Source organism: Lates calcarifer, linkage group LG2 (genome assembly GCF_001640805.2).
Source record: "Lates calcarifer isolate ASB-BC8 linkage group LG2, TLL_Latcal_v3, whole genome shotgun sequence".
NCBI classification, from domain to species: domain Eukaryota; kingdom Metazoa; phylum Chordata; class Actinopteri; family Centropomidae; genus Lates; species Lates calcarifer.
Window position 1 is genome coordinate 23,658,390 of NC_066834.1, and position 21,465 is coordinate 23,679,854.

General features: G+C 40.1%; 1 protein-coding gene across 3 annotated transcripts in view; it reads right to left on the bottom strand.

The window, feature by feature from the left end:
* Nucleotides 1–21,465, bottom strand: part of LOC108876972 (protein unc-13 homolog C) — a 102,763-nt gene that overhangs the window by 7,762 nt on the left and 73,536 nt on the right. For 2 of the 3 annotated variants that reach the window (XM_018666839.2, XM_051077160.1), the window contains exons 19-30: nucleotides 18,493–18,619; nucleotides 16,790–16,886; nucleotides 15,519–15,662; nucleotides 15,199–15,276; nucleotides 12,719–12,796; nucleotides 11,876–11,902; nucleotides 8,782–8,870; nucleotides 8,278–8,415; nucleotides 6,824–6,947; nucleotides 6,191–6,247; nucleotides 3,723–3,803; nucleotides 132–279 (exon numbers count right to left, since the gene is read on the bottom strand). In XM_018666839.2, the coding sequence (XP_018522355.1) occupies nucleotides 132–279; nucleotides 3,723–3,803; nucleotides 6,191–6,247; nucleotides 6,824–6,947; nucleotides 8,278–8,415; nucleotides 8,782–8,870; nucleotides 11,876–11,902; nucleotides 12,719–12,796; nucleotides 15,199–15,276; nucleotides 15,519–15,662; nucleotides 16,790–16,886; nucleotides 18,493–18,619 (1,188 nt within the window). The remainder of the gene's footprint in view (nucleotides 1–131; nucleotides 280–3,722; nucleotides 3,804–6,190; nucleotides 6,248–6,823; nucleotides 6,948–8,277; nucleotides 8,416–8,781; nucleotides 8,871–11,875; nucleotides 11,903–12,718; nucleotides 12,797–15,198; nucleotides 15,277–15,518; nucleotides 15,663–16,789; nucleotides 16,887–18,492; nucleotides 18,620–21,465) is intronic. The other variant, XM_051077166.1, reaches the window with a different exon arrangement.

A 21,465-nucleotide genomic window follows, 5' to 3' on the forward strand; every position in this document is an offset into this window, starting at 1 on the left:
GAGAGACTTTTTATGGATAGAAAACAGCTCTTTACCAAAATGCTTTTCAGTGTTTGAATGCTGAAGTAGTTCTACTACCTGGAATGAAGCTAAATGGAGCCAAGACTCGGCTGAAACGAAAGCATTCTTACCTTGAGAGGTTTGGGTGCATATATATTTCTTGATCAAGGCATCTGTAGGTTGAGTGTAAAGGCTGAGAGCATATTTGAGGGACTTCATGTCAGGGCTCTTTTCGAGGAAGGTTTTCTTCAGCCCGTTTCCTCCAGCATGGAAGTATTGCTGCAAAATACAAACGAACAAATGAAAAAAAAAGAGAGAGAAAGAAAAAGACATGCTCATATTTAGAGTTTTCCAAGGTGGACAGAAACTTAACAAAATAACTTGGGAACATGATGGCGTAACATTGGCAGCAGGTTATTGTTGGCTGAGAACTAGCCATAAGATTATATGGACAACATGCATTTTACAAGGAGGAGCAAACACACACGGAGACCAGACAAGAGACAGCAGTAATAGCCACTATTGTAGCTAATTACCAGTGCATTTAAATCTGAAACCTAATGCTTGGATGGTTAATGCACATTTGTGCAGATAAGCCTGATAGCTAAGGACAAACAAGGCTTTGCTTTCTTTTCAAATGCTGTCACCACTCCCACATGTGGAAGGTGGGAGGGTGACCATGGACAGATCTCATTAAGAAAGGAGGTGTTACTGAAAAGAAGCAACAATGAACATACTCAGAGACACAATTCTAAACCCTTTCTATCTTTTATTCTCGCCTGCTTGTTATTTTTTTGCCCAGCTCTGCTCTGTAACACACAGTCATTACAGGGACAAAGGTATGTGTTAAGAGTGTTTTCAGGGTTAGTGGAAGGTCTGTTTTTAGTTATAGAGCTGATACACACTAATCCAATATTCTTAGAGGCACTGGGCAAAAATAACTAAATACAGTAGATAGAGATAAGGATCCGCACATTTTACACACACTATCTTCATCAGACATGGAACGATGGCTCTATAGAGAGGGTGCTGGCAAATATTTTTGCCTGGTGTCAGGTCAGTACTTGGCAGAGACTCAACACAGTAGGAAGCACTGTTTCCTGCCTCACCAATGACTTATGAGTCACCTAGTTTGACCGACATGTGCCTCTTGTGAACTACACATAATCTGGCATGCAGAGGGTGAGTCATGTTTATTAAGAGAAAGAAAATGAAACACCACACACTCACAGGAAAACTGCACATGCTTAGAATTTTGTGCTCTCCGTCGCAAGTGAGCACACAAACCAAGGCTAAAATTACTGTAAGTAGTGATTGCATACTGGACTAGTTAAAGTGACTTTCTGAGAGCCTAAAAGAAGTACCATGTTTCTTCTTTTAATATCATAATGTGAGAAATGTTAAGTTATTATCAAGCATATTTGTTGTGACTATACTTACTTTATTTCAAATAAAAAATGCTATTCTCAACTTGTCATGGCATCACGGACCCACATGAGACAGCGTACTGGTCAAGAAAGTGCTGCCTCATGTTGAAGTATGCCCACGGTGTTACTGCTAGGCTGCATTGCTGCACTTGCTCTGGCAAAACCGACCAGCCGACCCAGCAGAATTAAGTTGCATGCTCAAAATATCACCTTGCCTCTGGCATAATTACCTGCCAAAGTGCCAGCCTTCCCTGCATTTCTTCTTTACTGTCCTTTTTCCTCTTTCTGTTGTTACTTTCCACCTGTTTTCTTATAGCCTTGCTTGTTTCTTTCATCTCTTGTTTCATTCCTTGTGTACTTTCTTTTTTCTTCTACAAGCCATGTGCATCTTGTGCTGAACCATGGGAGGTTACACTCTTCTCTTGATTGAAGTCTTTGACACATGTATGCAGACAAATAAGCAATCCAGTATATTTCCACTTATGTAATACTTAAATTTGGCTGCAGGAAAAACATGTGATATGGGTCTACATGTTTTTAATACATCCTTAGAGAAAAAAAAACATGGTATCCATTCTGAGATACACTATACGTGTAGTCCATCCACCTATATACAAATTTATGAACTACATAAAATCTGAAACTGTTGAAAAAGATGATGCAGCTGCCTTTCTTCAACATTCACTCAAAGGTCAGAGTTCAAATGGTGTGTTATTGAGGATCTGTTAAGTGGACTGCATCTGTTCCTTGTTTTAGATTGCCATGGTTTTGAGTTTCAGTCTTTCAGTCCAGTTGTTTGTGCATACATGTTCTAAATCAGCTGTCATTTCAGGCTCTGCCTCCCCCACCTGCCTGCCTGGTTCCCCACCCGCTCATTAGCTCCCTGAGCTACATACTGGTCCATTTCCACTTGCTCCCTGCCAGATTGTGTTTGTGCTATATGCCTTAGCTTTCCAGCTCACTGTTCTTTGCCTGCCTGTGTTGATCCTGATCATGTTGTTGACCTTGCCTGTGTTTTTTGGATTTTGCCTCAGCCTGACCCTTTGTATTTGGACTTTTGTATCCCTGTCTTTTTTTCTAAGACGCTTTCTCTCTAAGTCTCTTTACTTCAACATCTGCCTCCTGGGTCATGCTCGGGCCAGTGCATTTACCCATTATCCCACCCATTAGTTTTCACAGGTTCAAAGTTCATGTCTGTTTTCACTGGGATAATCACTAAATGCACTCATGGCTGAATACTCAAGTAGATATACTGCATTTGAGTTTAGTTATCAATCCAAGTGAAAATGGTTCCTGAATACACTAAGACTAGTAACACACAAACACACACACACACACAAAATATCATGTCTCCAGTATGATGCAAGTAAGCCTCTACATAGCATTTTTTCATCTGATCAGCTAACTCTCCTACGGCATTACTCAACTGTGTTAATTGACTGTTCTCATTGGAATACTGATGAAAAGAGTTCCAGCAATGTGATTGATATAAACCTGCAGGTAGTTTCCTTGGAGACAGCAGAATCAATTAGTTTTCTCGGCACTTTATGATGCAGTGTTCTCCCTGTGGCACCTCACCATAACTCTCCTTTTGTCCCTGCAGAACTGAGGCTTGGTCTTGAAATTGTCTCATATCCCTTCACAACAAACAGTCGTATGGTAGTAAATTAACAGTGCTGCATTTCACACTTTCCTTTCCTGAGAGGCTTTGGGCATCTTTCCATATTCTTGGATATTAATTACAAATTTCTCAGATGGGTCTTAACTGGCATTGTGTCCTGTGTTTCTAAACCTATTATGGTTTTTGTTTTCAAGCATGTTCAAAGCACTTCCATTGGGTGTATCATCTTCATGCAACTACATTGTGTTTCATCAAATCAAACAATCAAATGAAATGAAAAACACACAAGCAACAATTTGTTTTCTATTTCACATATACAACAGTGTGAATGCACCTTTCCCAGCACACGAATATCTGAATATAAACATTACTTCTCTCCTAGTCCACATTACTTCAGGCCTTTACACTTTCCTTGCTTACACACATACCAGCCTATTTACAGTGGAGATAAAGAAGAAGATAGTAGACAAGGGGACAATGACACTGTAGCTTATGATGTCCCAAGCACAAACATCAGCCACAGAATTCCAGGCTTTGATTTATAAAATGGTCTTTTAAGACAATTTGCATACCTCTACTCTGCTATGTAGCTCTGCTGTCCTTTTAAAGGTCATGTTTAGCCATCCAGGTATCTCTTGCTGTAGAGCCAATAGCATAATGGACATAAAACTCACCTTGATGGTGGGGAGCACAAGGTCCATGGCTGCACACTGGCGTGGAGTCAGACTTCTGGCTTCCTCTCGAATTACATGCTCCTGGAGGAATAACAGATCAAGTCAAACACTCTACAGTTGGCAAAACAGCAACACAAGTCACATTCAGACACTGAATTTTAAGAGGTTCCTTTAGCATAATGATTATGACCTTAGGTGAGGCCATGATACTTGAGATTGCACATTTACTGTTTACAAAACAGAGACGATCGCGGTCATTCAAACCGCAGAGCGTCTAATAAATTCAAGCTTTGCTGTCTCACACCAGCACTTTGAAAATCTATTTTAATCATAAAAAATGTTTTTGTCAATTTTAACTGGAGTTTTCCTGATTTGTGAATTGATTACAGCAAATAACTTCTGGCACAGCCATATATCCCCGGTGATTTCCTTATAAGGCACAGACAAAATGGCATTAATATTTTATGAACATGGGCTTTGAGGAAACTATATTGCCAATGCAAACTCAGCTACTAATGCTGGTATTAATGTCCACAGTCTGCACACGTCTGTGAACTTTTTTATGAACTTGGTGTTGGTTGCTAAGATTCAATCAAGATACCCACAGTGGAGGAGGCTTGTATAATGTGCACTGCTGTAAAAAAAAACAAAAACAAAAAAACAAACTCTAATTATAGGCTGCAGATGAAAAATCTCTGATGTTTTGTATTTTGAAAATGATATAGATTCAATCAATCAATCACAACTCAATTTTAAACAGATTTTAGAGAACTGGTGTGGGATGAAAATCACATCATAAGTGTTTTTTTCACTGCTAAAATTGCACTGAGTCCACTTGATTTGTATTGACTCAGATCCAGGATTCTCAATGTCATGGTGAGCCCTGAAATCACAACAGGCTACAGACATGAGAAAATGCTTCTCTCAAACACAAACTCCATGGTGCAGACACATGGACACATCTGTGGTTGTTATCTGATGAAAAATACACCTTTAATGTGTTTTTGTTTCAAAGAATTAGAAAAAAAAATAGTATTTTTCACTTGATGTGTAAGTCCAGAAGATTGAATTATTTCAGAGAAATGGTTATTTTCCTGCCAAAAGGAGGGAAAGCAGATAAAACAGTACAAATCATCCTTTGTAACATATTTGCTTAGGCAGATAAGCCTGCCTGGAAATAACCATGGGATTTGTGGAGGTCAAAGGACATGGGTGTCAAAAGTGGGCTTGTACACAGCATTATTTGTTATGGACAAACAATATATCAGCCTGAGTAGCTCCTCTGCTCTTTCATGACTCCATGCTATTACATGGGTCAAAGTTCACAGTGCTGGAATAATAATTTGACAGGTATTAATTTTGCATGATAGCCACTTCAGTTGATGAGGTTACTGCCATGCCTTAATATTATAATAAAAATCCACTGAATAAAGATGTACTACTGTAACCAAACAAAACAGTAAGTAACTAAACACAGCTAACACATTTTGGGAAAAAAGAGAAAAACCCAGTAAGGTCAGCTGAGGACTATCAGTCATAATCAAACAGCAACGAGAGGATGATAAACCACTCATCTGTGTATTGATGTATAGCAGCCAGATGTTGCCTCAAAGGACATCGGACACAAAGCATAAATATGAGTATAAATACACCAACAGATAAACACACATTCAGTTTGCAACCCCCATGACTCGGAGCTAAAATATCTCTCTGAGGTACTGCCACATCATGGTTGTTAGTAAAACCCCAGTGTAACCACTGATCCATTCCAACACCTCACTACACAGCGCTCCAGGGATTAAACATCCTCTGGTCACATCAGCAATTAGACACCAGCCTGGTAATGTTGCACTAAGCTGTACTGTACAATACCAAAGCCTACAGTAGCTTACCTGGCCATGCTTCAAAATAATATTATAATAATATCTATCCATATCTGGCAAGGTACAAAATGACTGTAAAATTAATATGTTTAAATGTGGATTAATAGGCTCTGAGCATCTTGTAGTGCACTTAGCCTGTGTATATCTGTATGAGCTATAATGATTCTGATATCTGGGCGGCTATGGCTCAGGAGGTAGAGTAGTCACCCACCAACCAGAAGGTCAGTGGTTTGATCCCTGGCTCCTCCAGTCCGCATGCCGAGGTATCCTTGGCAAGATACTGAACCCAAATGCCCCGATGTGTGTGTATGAATGTGTTAGAGAGCACTTGAGCACGTGTTTAGAAGTGTGTATGAATGGGTGAATGTGACATGTAGTGTGAAGCGCTCTGAGTGGTCAATCCGCCTAGAAAAGTGCTATCGAAGTACAGTCCATTTACCATATACTTTTTATAATAAGACCTCAGTGTATGTTTACTAACAACTCAGCCAAACAGTGAGAAATCAGACATTACAGAGAACAGAGGGTTATAGGGTTTGTATGGTGAGATATGCATCATCTTTCCTTGACTCATCTGAAAATTACCTTCAGTTTCGACAGCTGTCCTAAGTCCTTGGCAGCACTGAAGATCATCTGAGCTCCCTGCGGTCGCAGAAACAGATATTTTTGAGGTTATAGAAAAATATACAAGGAAAATAAAGTTAGAATCACTCAACAGGTGAATATGAAATTCACTTATTTTATGAGCAAACTAAGAAACACAAGATGAGTGGGCAATATTTCAAACATGGAGGCATTTCTGCAACTGTGTTACACAGATACACCATCTTTTTTTTTTTTTTTTTTTTTGGAAACTTCAGAAGGCCAACAGAGAAAAATGCTTGAAAAACTGCTTGACATGATGGCATTAAAGCCTACATGCTTTCACTGTCAGCAACAAAAAACTGTAAATTAGATATTCCTGAGATGAAAAATGTCAACCCAGCTCTTACAGAGGGATTAACAGTATGAAAAAAACACGTGTGTGAAGATTTAGAAATGCCATGTTGTTTCATCTCCTGTACAGTAGTTTGTGTGTTATGAGGTAACAGGAGAGAGTTGAACAGATGGAGGAAATGAAAGACAGAGAGAGAGACAGGTGGACAAGAGGAAGGGGTGGAGGGAAGGCAGAGAGATGAAAAGATGAAAAAGGAAAAACAGATAGTTGATCAAACTCACACTCTGGTCGCTCAGCGGAGGCAGAACAATTGTTCTCTCGATGGTGTTCAGCACAATTTTCCATAGCTCTTTGAGGACTCGTTTCAACACTGTCTTCTCGCAAATCTTGGCAAATAACATCAAACTGCAAAGCAGCAAAAGAAGGGCATTTGTCAGGTCAAGCAAGTGTCTCAAACTGAGCCAACATGGCTGAAAATTCCAAGTGATGACGTCGTCATAAATAATATGATTAAGTAAAGAAAAACACCTGTGAGTCATAGAATAAATGCAGGAGCTTTATGCTTTAATCTCACCCTATTGTGCAGGCAGGGTCTCAGAGACAGGAGGAAGGATTTGGTATTTCCATATCATTAAGAGGATTCCCTGTAATACCCCATTGGCCTCAATGTTGCTTTGACAAATGGTAGAGAGCGATTCCCAGAGCTCTGCTGAACCATATCACCGCTATGGTTCTTTCAAGAATGCCACAGAAGTAAATACCAACCCTGGGTTGAATTAATAGACATTCACAGATAATGAAGGTCTCTCTTTTATTTCCTTTTTTCCCCAAAAAAACTAGTAGTGATTATTATACTGTTATATTTATTTTACTGACGTATTTAGAGGGCCTTAAATGTTAATAGAATTAGAAATGGAAATGTCAATTCAAACAGACAATAGCATTGTAGGAAAATAGGCAGTCCCCACTTTATTTGAATGGGATCACTGTGTTGACGCAGAGAGGGTGCAGACAGAGGGCTCCAGCAAAAAACAAATGAAAAACAACAACAACAAACAACGCAGTGTACTCGGACAATAAAGTTGAACCTGGCTCCTGCATTGGCCATGTCCAAGTGTGCCATCTTTGTAAATGACTTTGCAATCTGAATAAGTCTCTCTACTGTTCACCTTGTGATTGATAGTGGAAAAAGAGAAAGTAACTGTCACATGTCACTATATCTTTCCAGAGTTATAATACTGTTTCATAGTGCTTTGAACCACTGTGCAGTGATTTGAAACTGTTACTCATACTGGACATCCTGAATGGTATTCTACTGTCTCACAGACACCTGAGATATAAACACACCACCATCAATGCAGCTCCTTGCATTGTTTTAACACAAGGCTTTTTTTGGTCTGAACACCCACAAAGACTTTCTGGTGAGATCCTTATACCTTTATGTGAGGTGCTGCTGTCTTCATAAACTTGCAGATCTGTAAAAAGCCTCATACAAATCTGTAATCTAGTACTTTGACATTATACTTACATAGTGCTTAGTTTAAAGAGGACTGGGCATACACAAGTGGGTAAAGGCTTCTGTAATTTGAATTTTAATAGCAGCCGTATGTTTCTGTTAGTCAAGCTAGTCTCATAGATTCTGATGCATCCACATTATACAAAAGTTAACAAAACCAAAAAAGCTGCCAAATAAGTTAGAGTTAAGATTCTGACCTTGAATTCAGTAGATACCTACTTTTTATCCAGAAGATCCATAAGAGGCCGGAGGACAGTCTCTGCATCCATGGCAGCGTTGCTCCCTTTGGCCGGACCTTTCATCTGGACCAGCTCCTGGTTCATCTGCTTCACGCAGTCCTCGATCACAGGTTTGAAACTGGTTGATGGAAAACAAAACAATCCTTTAAAACTTCTGCTGCTGAGTGTGTATTTTAGGCTGCAGCAGTAGCAACTTTTAGGAGGTGCAAGCTCACTCCTGCTGGTCCTATCAGATTATTGAAAAGGTGTTAAGAGCAGGGGTGTCTTTTGTTCAAGCTGAAATGTTTAGCAACTTGCCGTGCTCACTAAGCACGGTGCACAGCAAGAGCTCAAGACAATTATATCTGGAGTACGCGTCTGTCAATAACTAAGCAGTCTTGTAGTATAATTTCTTTGACAGAACAAGAAATGAATAGAGACATTAACCTTAATGAAAATGATCCCATACAGACACACAAACACAGTGAGTAAGACAAATGCTCACCTGGAGCCGAACACTCCGCTGAGCTCATCCAGCACTGTGTTGAGTTTATTCTGCAGCTCCTTTAGCAGATCACTGGCCTCTGCATCCAGCTGTCAGTGGAGGACAGACAGTTACTACATCATTACACCTCATAGACTAGCCCACACTGACTAGAACCTCTGTATCTCTGGAGGATGCCTCAACTGGGGTGGGGGTGTTAGGAGGGGAGACGACAGGCACAGAGGAGAGTAACCTGCCTCGCTGGTGGCCTCCCACTCACTCTGCCTGCCATCTGTGCCGAGCGACGTTCTGAATACAAATGGACGGCTCACCTCCGAGCACTGCAATGATGACTGCTTGCCGAGTCATGAGACATGGTGTGTAGCATCCGGCTAGTGGTCTCTCAAAAGGGAACATTTTTGTGCACTACTACACATGTTACAGTAGAGAGAGTATGCTGTCAGCCAGTTATATCTCATAAAGCTTACTGTCATATATACATAAAGTTCTGTATCTACACACAGACGTCCTGATACCGAAACATTCTGACTGACTTTTTATTTACATGGGGAAAAATTCACAATTTTATTCACAGCATTTATGTGCCCATGCATGGTATGTCTTGGGTTTCTGCAGCACCATTAATATGCATGTGCATGTGATGGATGCAAATGTGTTCATGTTTGTGTTCATCTGTGGTTTTGGGCATGGTCTGAGAAAATGCATGAGTGGATATTGGATGTTTATGCTGTGTTGTGCGTGAGTGTATTTGTGTCAGGACCTGCATGTATAAATGCATCTGTTTGTCTCAGGGCTTATGAATTTGCCATGTACAAATGTCCAAATATTGATGTTTTGGATGGAGGTGGAGAACACACGTCGCTGAGGCTCAGTGCCTGAGATGGATGTGTGAGGCCAGGCACCGCACTACATGCATGACAGATTGTCACATTAGAACCGATAAGCTTAGCCATGGAGCCGTTCATCTCACACATTCTAATGGAGGATGGCTCAGCTGGGAAGCGGATATGTAAACTAAACCTTTTATAAACACTGTTATTCTGCAGACATGCCTCTATTTTCAGCATGAACGAGATAGATTTACAAGTGTGTGTGTGTATGTGTGGTCACACGTGCACGTGTTCATACTGCCATCACTTCAGTGGCAGATTTTTCTGTCACAGCAAAAATTGCCCATAGAGCTTTGAGTTGTTATTTTACTGTTTGAGTAATGGATAACATCTTTTCAAGTGATAGCAGAAAAACACTGTAGGCCATGGTCTTTTATCAGTTCCCAGTGGCCGGGGGAAACTTTTAGACTGGGCTCTAATCTGCAACTTGGCACTCTGAAATTGAGATTCTCAGTTTCTTTTGAGAACACTGTATGTTAATGGGAATGCTGGCAGGGGAAATTCACCCTGCTGTTAGATAAACCAAGGCACCTGTCACCTCCTGAGAGGAGAAAATGCCATTCTGACTCTGTGTGGTACCTGACGCTCCAGTCAAATGTCGACCTGAAGACTCTAATCCTGTCAGAAATGCCTTCATTCAAAGGTAGTAGACAGACACTTCCATGACTTGCCAAGTGAGGCAATTCTGTAGTTGGAAAATACCAAAGATTCATCATCTGAAATGTCAGGTTAAAGGTCTTAGATTAGCCTTGAGATTGGAAATAATGTCAAGAATCCAATAATGAATGTTATTTATATAAATGTATATGAGGTACCATGAATAGATCCCGTGTCAAATCTCTCTCACTCTCCATGTTGTCAATATGTGTACTAAATAATGTGTAATAATACCTCAAGACATTCAAACAATCAAAACATATTGCACTGGTTGATGACATTTTTCATTACTGTAATTTAACTAGCAAAGGAAACATCAGTTTCAGGATCTTTGGAGCACCTGGTTTCACTGTGGTAGCTAGTTTCACTTGACACTGACTGGCATCCAGAGTCCTCCAGAGTGTACAAACTCTCCCCTGGCCCACAGCCTATCAACTGTAGCTCAGCTTTGCTTCCCTTTGCCTGTTTCAACAGTACAATATCTACTCACTGGCAGGTTGTTATTCCGAAACATAGTTTGTCTTTAACGGTGCCAAGTAAATAAAGGTTTAATGAACTGCCGTCACTAAAGTGAGAAAAGAATATCAGCAAACAAGACGACGCCCAAAATAATGCCTGATATCAATCTGGGGAGATCAGTCTGTGATGATTCCATAAATGTGGGCACTGTAAGAGATTATTGCTAATCTCTGTTATTGGTAATGCTATGATAACAGCTCTCGGTAATTACATTGGCTCTCTGGGAGTTAATTGCTGATAGGAAACCATTCTGTAATGAATAGGCTACTGTGCAGAGAGAAAACTAATGAAAAACTTTCACCAGAAACACACTTTAGCTGCATAATCGTCATTCACGAGAAATTACTTAAGATGTTCTTAAAGATATACCTGATTGTCCATTAACAGTGAATATCCACAATTTGACTTTTGCAGGGGATGTTAAGACTTCTTGTGTCATTATTCTTCAAACAATAATGGCCTGGGAGTGATCCAGGTCTAGATCTGCTAACTGTGAGGATGAGACGGCACCTCAGCTGAAGGCACAGCTGGAGAGATTTGTAAGTGTTTGAGAAGCTCATTAAACACAATCTGAAAAATCCTGTCTCTAACATTTTGTGGCTGCAGCCTGGGGAATGGATAGAGATGATCAAAACCACAGCCAGCAACCTGGTGAGTGTCTGATTCCGCTCTTTACGTCGGGGGAAGAAAGGGGCACCAACGAACTAAAACAAATATCACACTTCTAAATTAGCCATGGATAGAGAAGTGGCAGACGTAAAAAAAGCAGGCTAAAAATAAAGATGGGATCGGGTGGGTTGAGCCACTATCCCCAGGGCGCCGGGGATGGTGAGCTTGAGCAGCCTGTCCAGAGGGGTGATGAGTAATTCAGATTCCGTATGCTCTGTGGCACATGCTGCTGGAGGGGGTGGGGTGAGAAGCATAGGAGCGTGAGGGGTGGTGGGGAGGTACGGGGGGGAGGGGGCGTGCTTTATCGTATCATTTGGTAAATGGTGGGAAGGGGTGTTGACGAGTCCTATTGCACACACCTTACAGAAGGACACAACCCCCTCCTCCTGGAGACAGAGAGAGAGAGCACAGAAAGGAAACGGGGGGGAAACAGAAGACACAACGACAGGAGACAAAACGCAAGGCAAGACAGGCGTTAGATACTGGAGAGAAACATGCGTGTAAGTCATAAGAAGCTGTGGCGGCTGCTTCTCAGGTTAGACTGACAGACTGACAGGTCGGCAGGGAAAATATTCAACGGTGCTTCAAACCCACAATACACAGATTTATAAGGTTTAACTCAAGATTTACAAAAATGTTAAGGCAAGACATGTTATACACAGAGGGATTCGAGATGGGGAAATAGTGACGGGGTACAAAGGGAAGTTACTGAGGAACTGTGTCAGAAGTCAGAGGGCTGATATTAGCAAACTGAACTTCATGTCCGACTAGTCTATTTGATGGTTAAGTACGTAACTGAGGGAAGCATTACAGCACATCACTGTTGGGGTCAATTCACTTTCACTTATAAATGTCATCTGAAACGATCATTTTCATAATCATGACACAGTATGTATGTCTGAGAGCGGATCTGAGGATGGAGGTTTAAACCTCCATATTAACTTGCGGCATCAACCCTGCTGAAGTGTCCTTTAGCAAGACAGTGAATCCTCTGAAGCCCTGGGGATGCTGTTCTTTGGCTAACCTTGTGGTTTGATCTTGCAATGGAAGGACGCATATCATAGCAGAACTGCATTATAATAATCTATATACTGTATGCCGAGAGACTTCTTAAGTTTAGAGATTTCAGATGACTTGAAAGTGCACTGCCTCAAACTTGGACACAGGCACAGAAATACAGATACACCGGGGCAGGCACAGACCTGTTTCCCTCCCATGGACTCAAACATCTTCTCCAGTTGGACACGGAGCTGCTGAATATTGTTGAGGATGATACAGGGCTGTAAAAGAACAAGAATTAATATAACTACATTGCTTTGTAAAATATGATCAATTGTGTTAGAAAAATATCAAAGATAACTTTGATGTTGTTAACAAACCTGTTGTTAAAAAACCTGCTAAGTTAACTTTCCCATTCTTACAGCCATTGACACCGTATTGTAACAGTTTGTGAGCTTGAGCCCATTTAATTGAAAACACATCGAAATTGAAAACATTGAAATCACAAGAGTAATAACAGTAAAATCCATCAGTTTTGATTTCCTGACACCTCATCCATACAAAGATGCAAGGTTTCTGCACGACATCGACAGTCAGCAGGGAAACGAAATACATAATACAACAGGGAGAGAAATGTCTGCACTGAATATGTCAGGCATTATCGATTCTCAGCTCCACAACAAGTTTAACAGATGACAGACATTAATCACAGTGCTTTTTATGGAGACTGAGAGTAATTCTTCAGAGTTTTCAGTCAGTTACATATTATGTACATTATCTGCCCCCCCAAAAAACAACTGACAAAAATACAACAGCCAAAAATTATGATGGTGGTAATGGATAGCACTGAAATGATAATTCTGCGCCCCACAGGAGAGGGATGATTGGTGTCTTTCAGTCCACACAGGAGCTAACAGTGCCTCTGCAGATGCACACAATGGCTCTACCAGATTTATGAGCATATTTGTATGAAAGTGATTAGATATTCTAAATCTAAATGAGAGGAATAGAGATTTTTCACAGTTACATTATGTTGAACTTGAGACAGGGTGAAAAATATAGAGTAAAGGGTTTGGTCCACTAACAAAAAAAGCCATTTCACAGTGGTGAAATGACAACTATTTGTTGATTTACAGTATTCAGTAGGTTACTGCAGTATAAATACTATAACTATAAACAAACAAGTTTATATTGAGAAAAGTATTCATGTTGGCACTACGTTTGCAGAGACCAAAACAAATCCTTGATATCAGAGGTTCCCCACCTAAGGTTGTTCCAAGAGGTCCCAGGATAGATTTAAGTTAATTTAATGGAATTTTCTCTTACACAAAACTACATTTATTACATTGACATTTGTCCATTATTCTCTTTTTATGTAAAATACTGGATACTTTAACCCTTTTAGACAAAAATATCCAGTATCCAAAAACCTTGCACAAACTGAACAGTTAAACTTTTAACAACTCATGTCCACACTATGGCTTTTGACACAGGAGTCGCAAGTAGATATTGATTTGATTTAAAGGTGCCCTGCAGAGCTTTGTTTTTGTAAATAACCAAATGTTATGTTACATTCAGTGTTACTCACCAAAACACACTGTGTAGCTGATCCAACCTTGAGTCTAACAAGCATGTCAAATGCATTTCCATCCTTTCCATGCAAACCCAGTATTGTTTACAGCCAAAGTTACTAGTTTCCTCTACTCCTTACTAGTTGCCCTCTTCTTCTCTGCCTCTTGTTTTGACACACAGCTATACATCTTGGTGTGTTGATGTCTGCTATAGTATGCCACCATTGGTAGGACTCTGTATCGTGTCACCTATGCAGGCACATGTGCTTATACCTCCTTGTGGGTGTGCATGAGATAAACAAAACAGGAACTGTCTCATAGAAAAACTCCATAGTGCTGCTAGAGGTCTAAAACTCCATAGAGAACCTTTAAGGGTTGGGAACCACTGCTCTACATAGATCCTCATATTTACTAATACTGACACTGCTCTCTCTTAATGTATGTTTGAGCTCTTAGCAACATATGTTCTTGTTAAAGATGGCTATGATGCATGTCATGTATTGTATAAGTGACAGTCTAACAAATTGGAGATTAGGTTTAATGTGATGTAATCCTGCCACTGTATAACTCCATCTGTTCCTTATTACCTTTTTTCCATCAACTGTCTCTTCAGTCCCATCTCGAGGAGGGACATTTCATGTTTTTCTCTGGGACAATTGTAATGAGCCTGTCAACACTGTACAGAAACATCTGCCTCCTCTGCCAGTACTCTGTGTGTGTGTTATCTCTCACTTCAACTTCAAAGACCACTGTGGATAATTAGGCCACTCAGAAGTCTCTGCGTTTGGCCATCCGTCACATTAAACAATGGATAGAGAGCACAGAAAATACCAATGACTCCCCCCTCATCAGCTCTGGGCTGTGAAATGAATAATTGCATCTCACTTAATAGAGACTGTTAAGAGCATTACAAAAGACAGGGCAGAGCTCAGTATAGAGAAGACTGGGCTTCTGTCTGAAACATTTTCCACATGGTCTCCATGCCAACCGCTGTTAGACACAGTCATCATGGAAACACGGAAACATACATTTCATTTGCATCAAAGAAACTTTGATGCAAATGAAATGTAATCTTTGATATTAACATGTGAAGACTTTGAGTGGGCACTTACCACGTTCTCCTTATTCAAATACTGAGGAAAGTCCTTGGATATGATTGCAGCATACTGCAGAAGAACTTTGTTGATAGTCTGTATGGAGGGAGAAAGAGAGAGACAGTTTTATAATTACATTTTGTTTGCTGTTCTATTATTAAATCTCTGGAATTCACTGAAAAACTTTAAGCTGCCACAATCTAATAACAAGGTAATATCAAACAGAATAAATATACTGAAGAGTCTCCTTAGATCAATGGCAAACTCTTTAACTGTGAGTTATTAGTCCCAGCAGGAGTATTCAGAGTTCTCTGGGGGGCCTTTACAAAGAGCCTGACCTTTGCAAAGCGGCACATGAAGTGAGCCAGAGCCTGTGGGTTTGGACACTCCAGCTTCTTGATAATCTCAAAACTCTGGTTTAGTTGGGTAAACACATCCACCACAGAACAAGAGAAGAGGGCGTGCTCCGAGGTTTGCTGAAACTGTAGCAAGAGAAATAGTTTGAGACAGGGACACAAGGGTAGAAGAGAGTGATAAAGCGGTTGGGAGGAAGAGAGGGTAAGGAAAAGAGGGAAAGACAGATGTAGAATGTCAGATCTTAAGACATCTAAGCACCTCATAATATTTAGGACGCTGAAGAGAACATTTCATCAATGCTCCAATTACTCTATAACAACATCACTCACAGAACAGGAATCTAGATCACTTACTGCTGATGATGCTGCTGCAGCACAGAGATGTAGTGTTAACCTTTTATGTGTGAATGCTCAATAACTGCTGAGGTGTACTAACAACCTAGCACACAGCTCTCTGGAACTCTGCGATATCGCTTGAATGTATATAAATTACAATGTTCATTCATGATTGACTTAAAAGTCATATTTAATTAGACATTTCATGTTTTCAATAAAAAATGAATCATGGATTTAACTTTTAACTGTGTCTGATGGACATCCTGACGAAGACTTCTCAGTCAGTGCTAACAGAAAATGAACTACTACTAATGTAAGTGTCTCTTTATAAGTATTGGTCTGTTTTTACAGTGCTACTGACAGTATAAATGAAAAAAAAAGTGTATTTTAAAATTGCTTTCATGATTCAGTTAAGTTATAAAAAAACTATAGTGCAATGCAATGTTTCAAACAGCTTTTGACAGCAGCATTTGTAAGTGCTTCTCTACATGATTAGTTGTAAGAAAAGTCTTTAAAACTATACTTGCCTGCTAATAAAAAGTACCACAGATGCATATAAAGATGTATGAAGGTGCATCAATATCTTGCACTAATTTCTGCACTTAACTTGTTTTGTGAGGCTTTAGAACATTTCCTCTCATTATTGCCTAATATCCTTCTGTGCCTTTCGCTGCCCTAAAAATTATGTTTTTCTTCCTGTTTTTATCAATTTTTAATTGAAATTTCATTCATATTCCTGTCTTGTGATGTCTCTGGGTACGGGGTGTTTTTGACTGTGTGAAATTTCCTTCATCCCCACACCCTGTCTCTTCCTCAAGAGGTAAATTCAGTCTTAGCAGGCCAGGAATAATAAAGCAGTCTTAAGTGGCTTTGTTGGTAAAATATAAAGCTACATATTGAGGAATAACTGTACTCACTCCATCTTTCTTGTCCCTTTCCAGCGCTCCATTCAGGAAATCCATGGCAACGTCCTCGTTCTCGTCGAGCCACTGAATAACAAATGGCTCGAACCACCTAAAAAAGAAAAGCTTTCTGTCATTGGGGGGGGGTCAAACCACAGTTGGATCATTTCATCTGTCCGGAGTGCCAGATGAGTGAGGGTTTACTGTATGAGAACAAATCAGTGACCAAGGCTTTTTAGTTATTTAAAGATTATAGGGAAACCACTGTGTTTAAGGTAGATCAATGAAAATTGCGTTATACTCAAAAAGGTATTCTGAAAAGACCTAGCAGATTTCTGTGTGGTTTTGGCCAAGGCTGCAGTTCATACAGGCATTGATATCAGGTTTCAGTTTGTGGACAGATTAGACTGCGAGGCTCAGACAGAGGACGGCAGAGGACAGGACAGGCTGGAACGGATGAGTCGGGTGAGGAAGTACTTTTGTTAGTGGAATAGTAATGCTGTTCTGTCTGTTTCACTTTGTCATTTCTTTGTTTAATATAGTGCCCGAGCTTGTCCTCAGAGCAACGGATGTCCCCCCTCAAAACTGCTTTGTACTCACTCTAAGGGCATCTGCTGCAGGAGGGAAGGCCAATAAATAAGGTAGGTGTGGCGACAGAGACAAGAGAAGCGAGACAGGCAGACGAAAGAGAAAGACTGCGTGTGTGAGCAGCGTGTGTTTGTATGATGTGTGTATGCCTCTGGAAAAATCGGTCCTGCCAGAGATGGTGTTTGAGTGACAGTGTTGGAGACGGGGAGGGCGAGTCATTATTCTGATAAACTGGCAGGATGGGAGAGGGCATTGCGCTCCCTGCTTGTGTTACACGTGTTTATATTGCAGCTATTCCTGCTTTGCTACACATGATTATGCATGCACAATGGAAAACAGATACGTGAAAAGAACAACAACAACAACAACATGCTTTTAGGCTATAAATTTGCTTTCTCATCCAAATCAGTTTATGATCAGCTTGTTTAAGGGTTTGTTGGAATAAACTGCCAGCACAGATTATCCAAACATGACAGTTTTACAGAGTCAGATTCAACCAGAAACTGATCTGAGCCACTGTGATTTATATTCATCACATTCAAATTGTTGATTATAACAGAATCTTCCTCCTTAGGGTTTATGTGTAATACTGAAATAAGATTTTAAATCTATTTACAAATTATTTTAAATACTGGTTTCCTCAAGCTACAAAACACTTTCCTGTTCCACAGAGATCAGTCTTTGGGTTCCTACTTTTGTCTTTTCATCTTATTTACAGTGTGTAAATATCATTTATTTGACTTCATTATTAAGATTTTTAAATTTTGTTTTGCTAGTGACACTAAGAATTCCTTATCTGGTGAAGGTAGATAATAATTAGTGACAGAAATGACCAGAGAAATATGTAACCGTGAAGCACATTATCTACTTTTCTTTGCAACAGATCCCTCAGATCTGAGTCATTCAATCTCTTTCTCTTAATTTCCTGATGCCTTGTTTGCTAGCTGGGGTGTTACAAGCAATAAAATTCCATGTTTTATTATGCATTTGCAATCACTTTCTACTTTGTACTATTTTACTTTTATTTACTTTTCTCCAATTCCCTCTACTTTTGTTCATCCCGCAAAATATGTGTGAACACGTCTGTGTGACTCTGCATGTACATGTGCATGAAAATGAGAGACACTTACAGAGAATACTCAGGTGGGACACCCTTGAAGGCCGGCAGGTCACGGACATACTCATTATGGAACCATTTGACTTTGAAGTGAAGATTCATGTATTCAGTACTTTTGCATAGGCGGTGCTTGTCATGCTCTGTAATGTAGATTAAAACATGAGAACACATGTTAACATGGACAGTATTCAATGAGATCACAATTCTCATACAGATAAGTCTGTGAGTCAGCACTGCAGTGCAATAAAAATATGAATATGTTGCATGTGCTCTGTTTATTCTGCTTCTTTGAACAGCTTCTCCTTGCAAAAAAACTCAAAAGGCAGTAGTAGACACACACACTAAGAAAAATGTGCAAATATGCTAATAAACATAAAATGGACCTGGGTAGCAGTGGTTGCTTTTAATCTGACATCTTAACGGGCTCAATTATGTACAGCCTGGAGCTATCAAAGAAAGAGAAAATAAAACTGAGCTTGTGAATACGTCCTGCTCTCTTCAAAAGAAAGAAAGCCCTTGAAATGACTGCAAACAAACTGAAGCTAAAATGGATTAGACTTTTATGTCAGCTGACATGGCTGCTGAGTCATTTAGTCCAGCTCACTGTAGACATTTCAGAACAATTAAACATTTCCATGGGATCCCCTGGAGGAGAAATGGATGGTGATGGTACAAGAGAGGGAGTGAAGAAAGAAGAGATGAGGGAGAAGAAAGGAAACCAATGATGCAGAAAGAGCGTGAGGGATATGGGACGTAAGAGAATAAAACAAGGGAGAAAGAAAATGAGAAGAAAACTACTCTGCGACTGCAATGCTGGGTAAACTGCTATTGTCTTTGCCACATTCCTGCAGATGATACAATGGCACCAAGAGGAAGAAGGAGAAACAGCGAAGATGAGGAAATATCATGGCAGTACGGAGGACCGTGGGAGCATTTGTTGTATCATTGAAATAAAAATAGAAAAAACCATCACTGCAACACAGATGAGACAGAATAGAGATTAAACACTAAGAGAGGAGCAAAGCAAAGGCTTAGTACAGCAGAAAAAATGCAAGCATTGGCTGTTTGTTTAACCTGTTAACATTTTGCTTACAAGCAACCTCTTGTGGTCGTGTGAGTAACAGCTGTATCAGGTTCAAAGGTTGAAGGTGGTGTGTGGTTGTGTCTGACTTTGCAGCCCATTTCTTACCAACAGTCGACAACCTTCTCACAATCTTTGCTATAATCAGAAGCTTTATAATACAATGCCTGAATTATAAAGTGGAGGTGGTGGGATTTCAAATACTGCACACAGGTGTTTACCAGGCAGGCAGGGTCTAAGGAGGGATGCTCATGCAACAAAGATCCCTGGTTGGCTGTGAACTAGGTACACTGCAGTCTATAGTTGGTGCTATAACATTAAAGTGTCATGAGAACACAAAACCATCCGCAACTGCACTGTATAATTACCTGCTAAATGCTTTATATGTACTCCATGACAAACAGTCCTTACCTGAGGTAAATCTCTATGCTCTCTCTCGCTCACCCCACTCCTTCCTGTGTGTGTGTGTGTGTGTGTGTGTCTTGGCTCCTCTCTGTGACTCTTCTTGACTGCTTTGGTTTCACTTTTTTGTCCAACCTTTTCTTTCTTCATTTGAGTTTTTTTTGTGTACTTTTTATTCAGTATGCAAATAGCCATGTAATCCTTTTCTCTGTGGCAGTGTACAGCTGTTGCAGTTTTCTACAGATAAAATGTGGGGAGTGGGGAAGCTGCATCTGATCATAAATGGTAATTTTAAATACATTTGAGACATTTTCTATTGCCATACGTGAACTGTAGTCCATCTCAGATACATCTAAGTAAAATCTGGCTTTGTGTGGACACCAGACTGTAGGTCTTAAACGGAGCTAAAGAAGCAGGGAACTGAAAGGAGCATGACAGATTTCTCTTTAATTTTACAGCAGGTGTTTCTAACTAGTAAAGCAGAAATACAGACACACATATTCACTCTGTATTCTGCAGATACAAAATACATACATCCACACAACATCAAAGACATGTTTAATTCCAAAGCACTGCACCCTAGCTGTCGTTCCTTAATCCTGATAAGAACCTGGGTGCTTACTCTGATGAATAGCGCATCGCCTGCCGCCCTACACTCCTCTCTAAGCTCAGAGGAAAACATTTACATATGTGTAATTAACATATTTACCTGAATGATAATGTATTCAAATGTACAATGCAATATTTTCCTCCTTAGAATGGAGAAGAAACACTCATGTCAGTCTGTTGCATTATTTACTGCAGCTCATTTCAAACCTGCTTTAAAACTGAGGTTAGACTGCACTTAACAGAAAACTTGACTTAGATAACTGGATGGAACATGATCGTGCCCCAACACATGGAAAGGTTTACAGTGTTCCTCCTGAGAAATTGTCTCTGATGTTACTTTTCATTATAGCAGAAGCAGAGGATGTGAAGATAAATATAAGAACAAATTGATAGCCACCACAGCTACACATACCTAGGTAACAGAGAGTCAGAGACAGTACCTTAAAAATCACAGCAGATGAGTGATCTGTGTGAAATTCATTGCAAAAACAGCACAGGAGTAACCTCTTAAAATATCCAGAGAAATGAGAAGTATCGTGGAGAGCAGCATTCCTATCCAAGTTATTTTTCTCAACTCACACTGCCAATAACTGAGGTGGATTCAACATGCACATACATACAGGTTTTAATATCTTGACAGACATCTTTTCACAAATCCCTGGAGCCACACTAGAGGACTATTTAAAGTTTACCAATGTCCTGCTGATTACTGATATGAAAAGCCACAATGACCCCAGCACCTTACATTTATTTTCTTTTGGAGCTGAACAGTAGAAAATGGCTGGGATCACTGCTTTCATCTACACCTAACCTTCATGGTTGAAGTGCTTTTGATGGCTGCAATTGCTGAGGGATTTAAGTTCTCACCTGGATTCATCTGGCCGGACTGTGTCA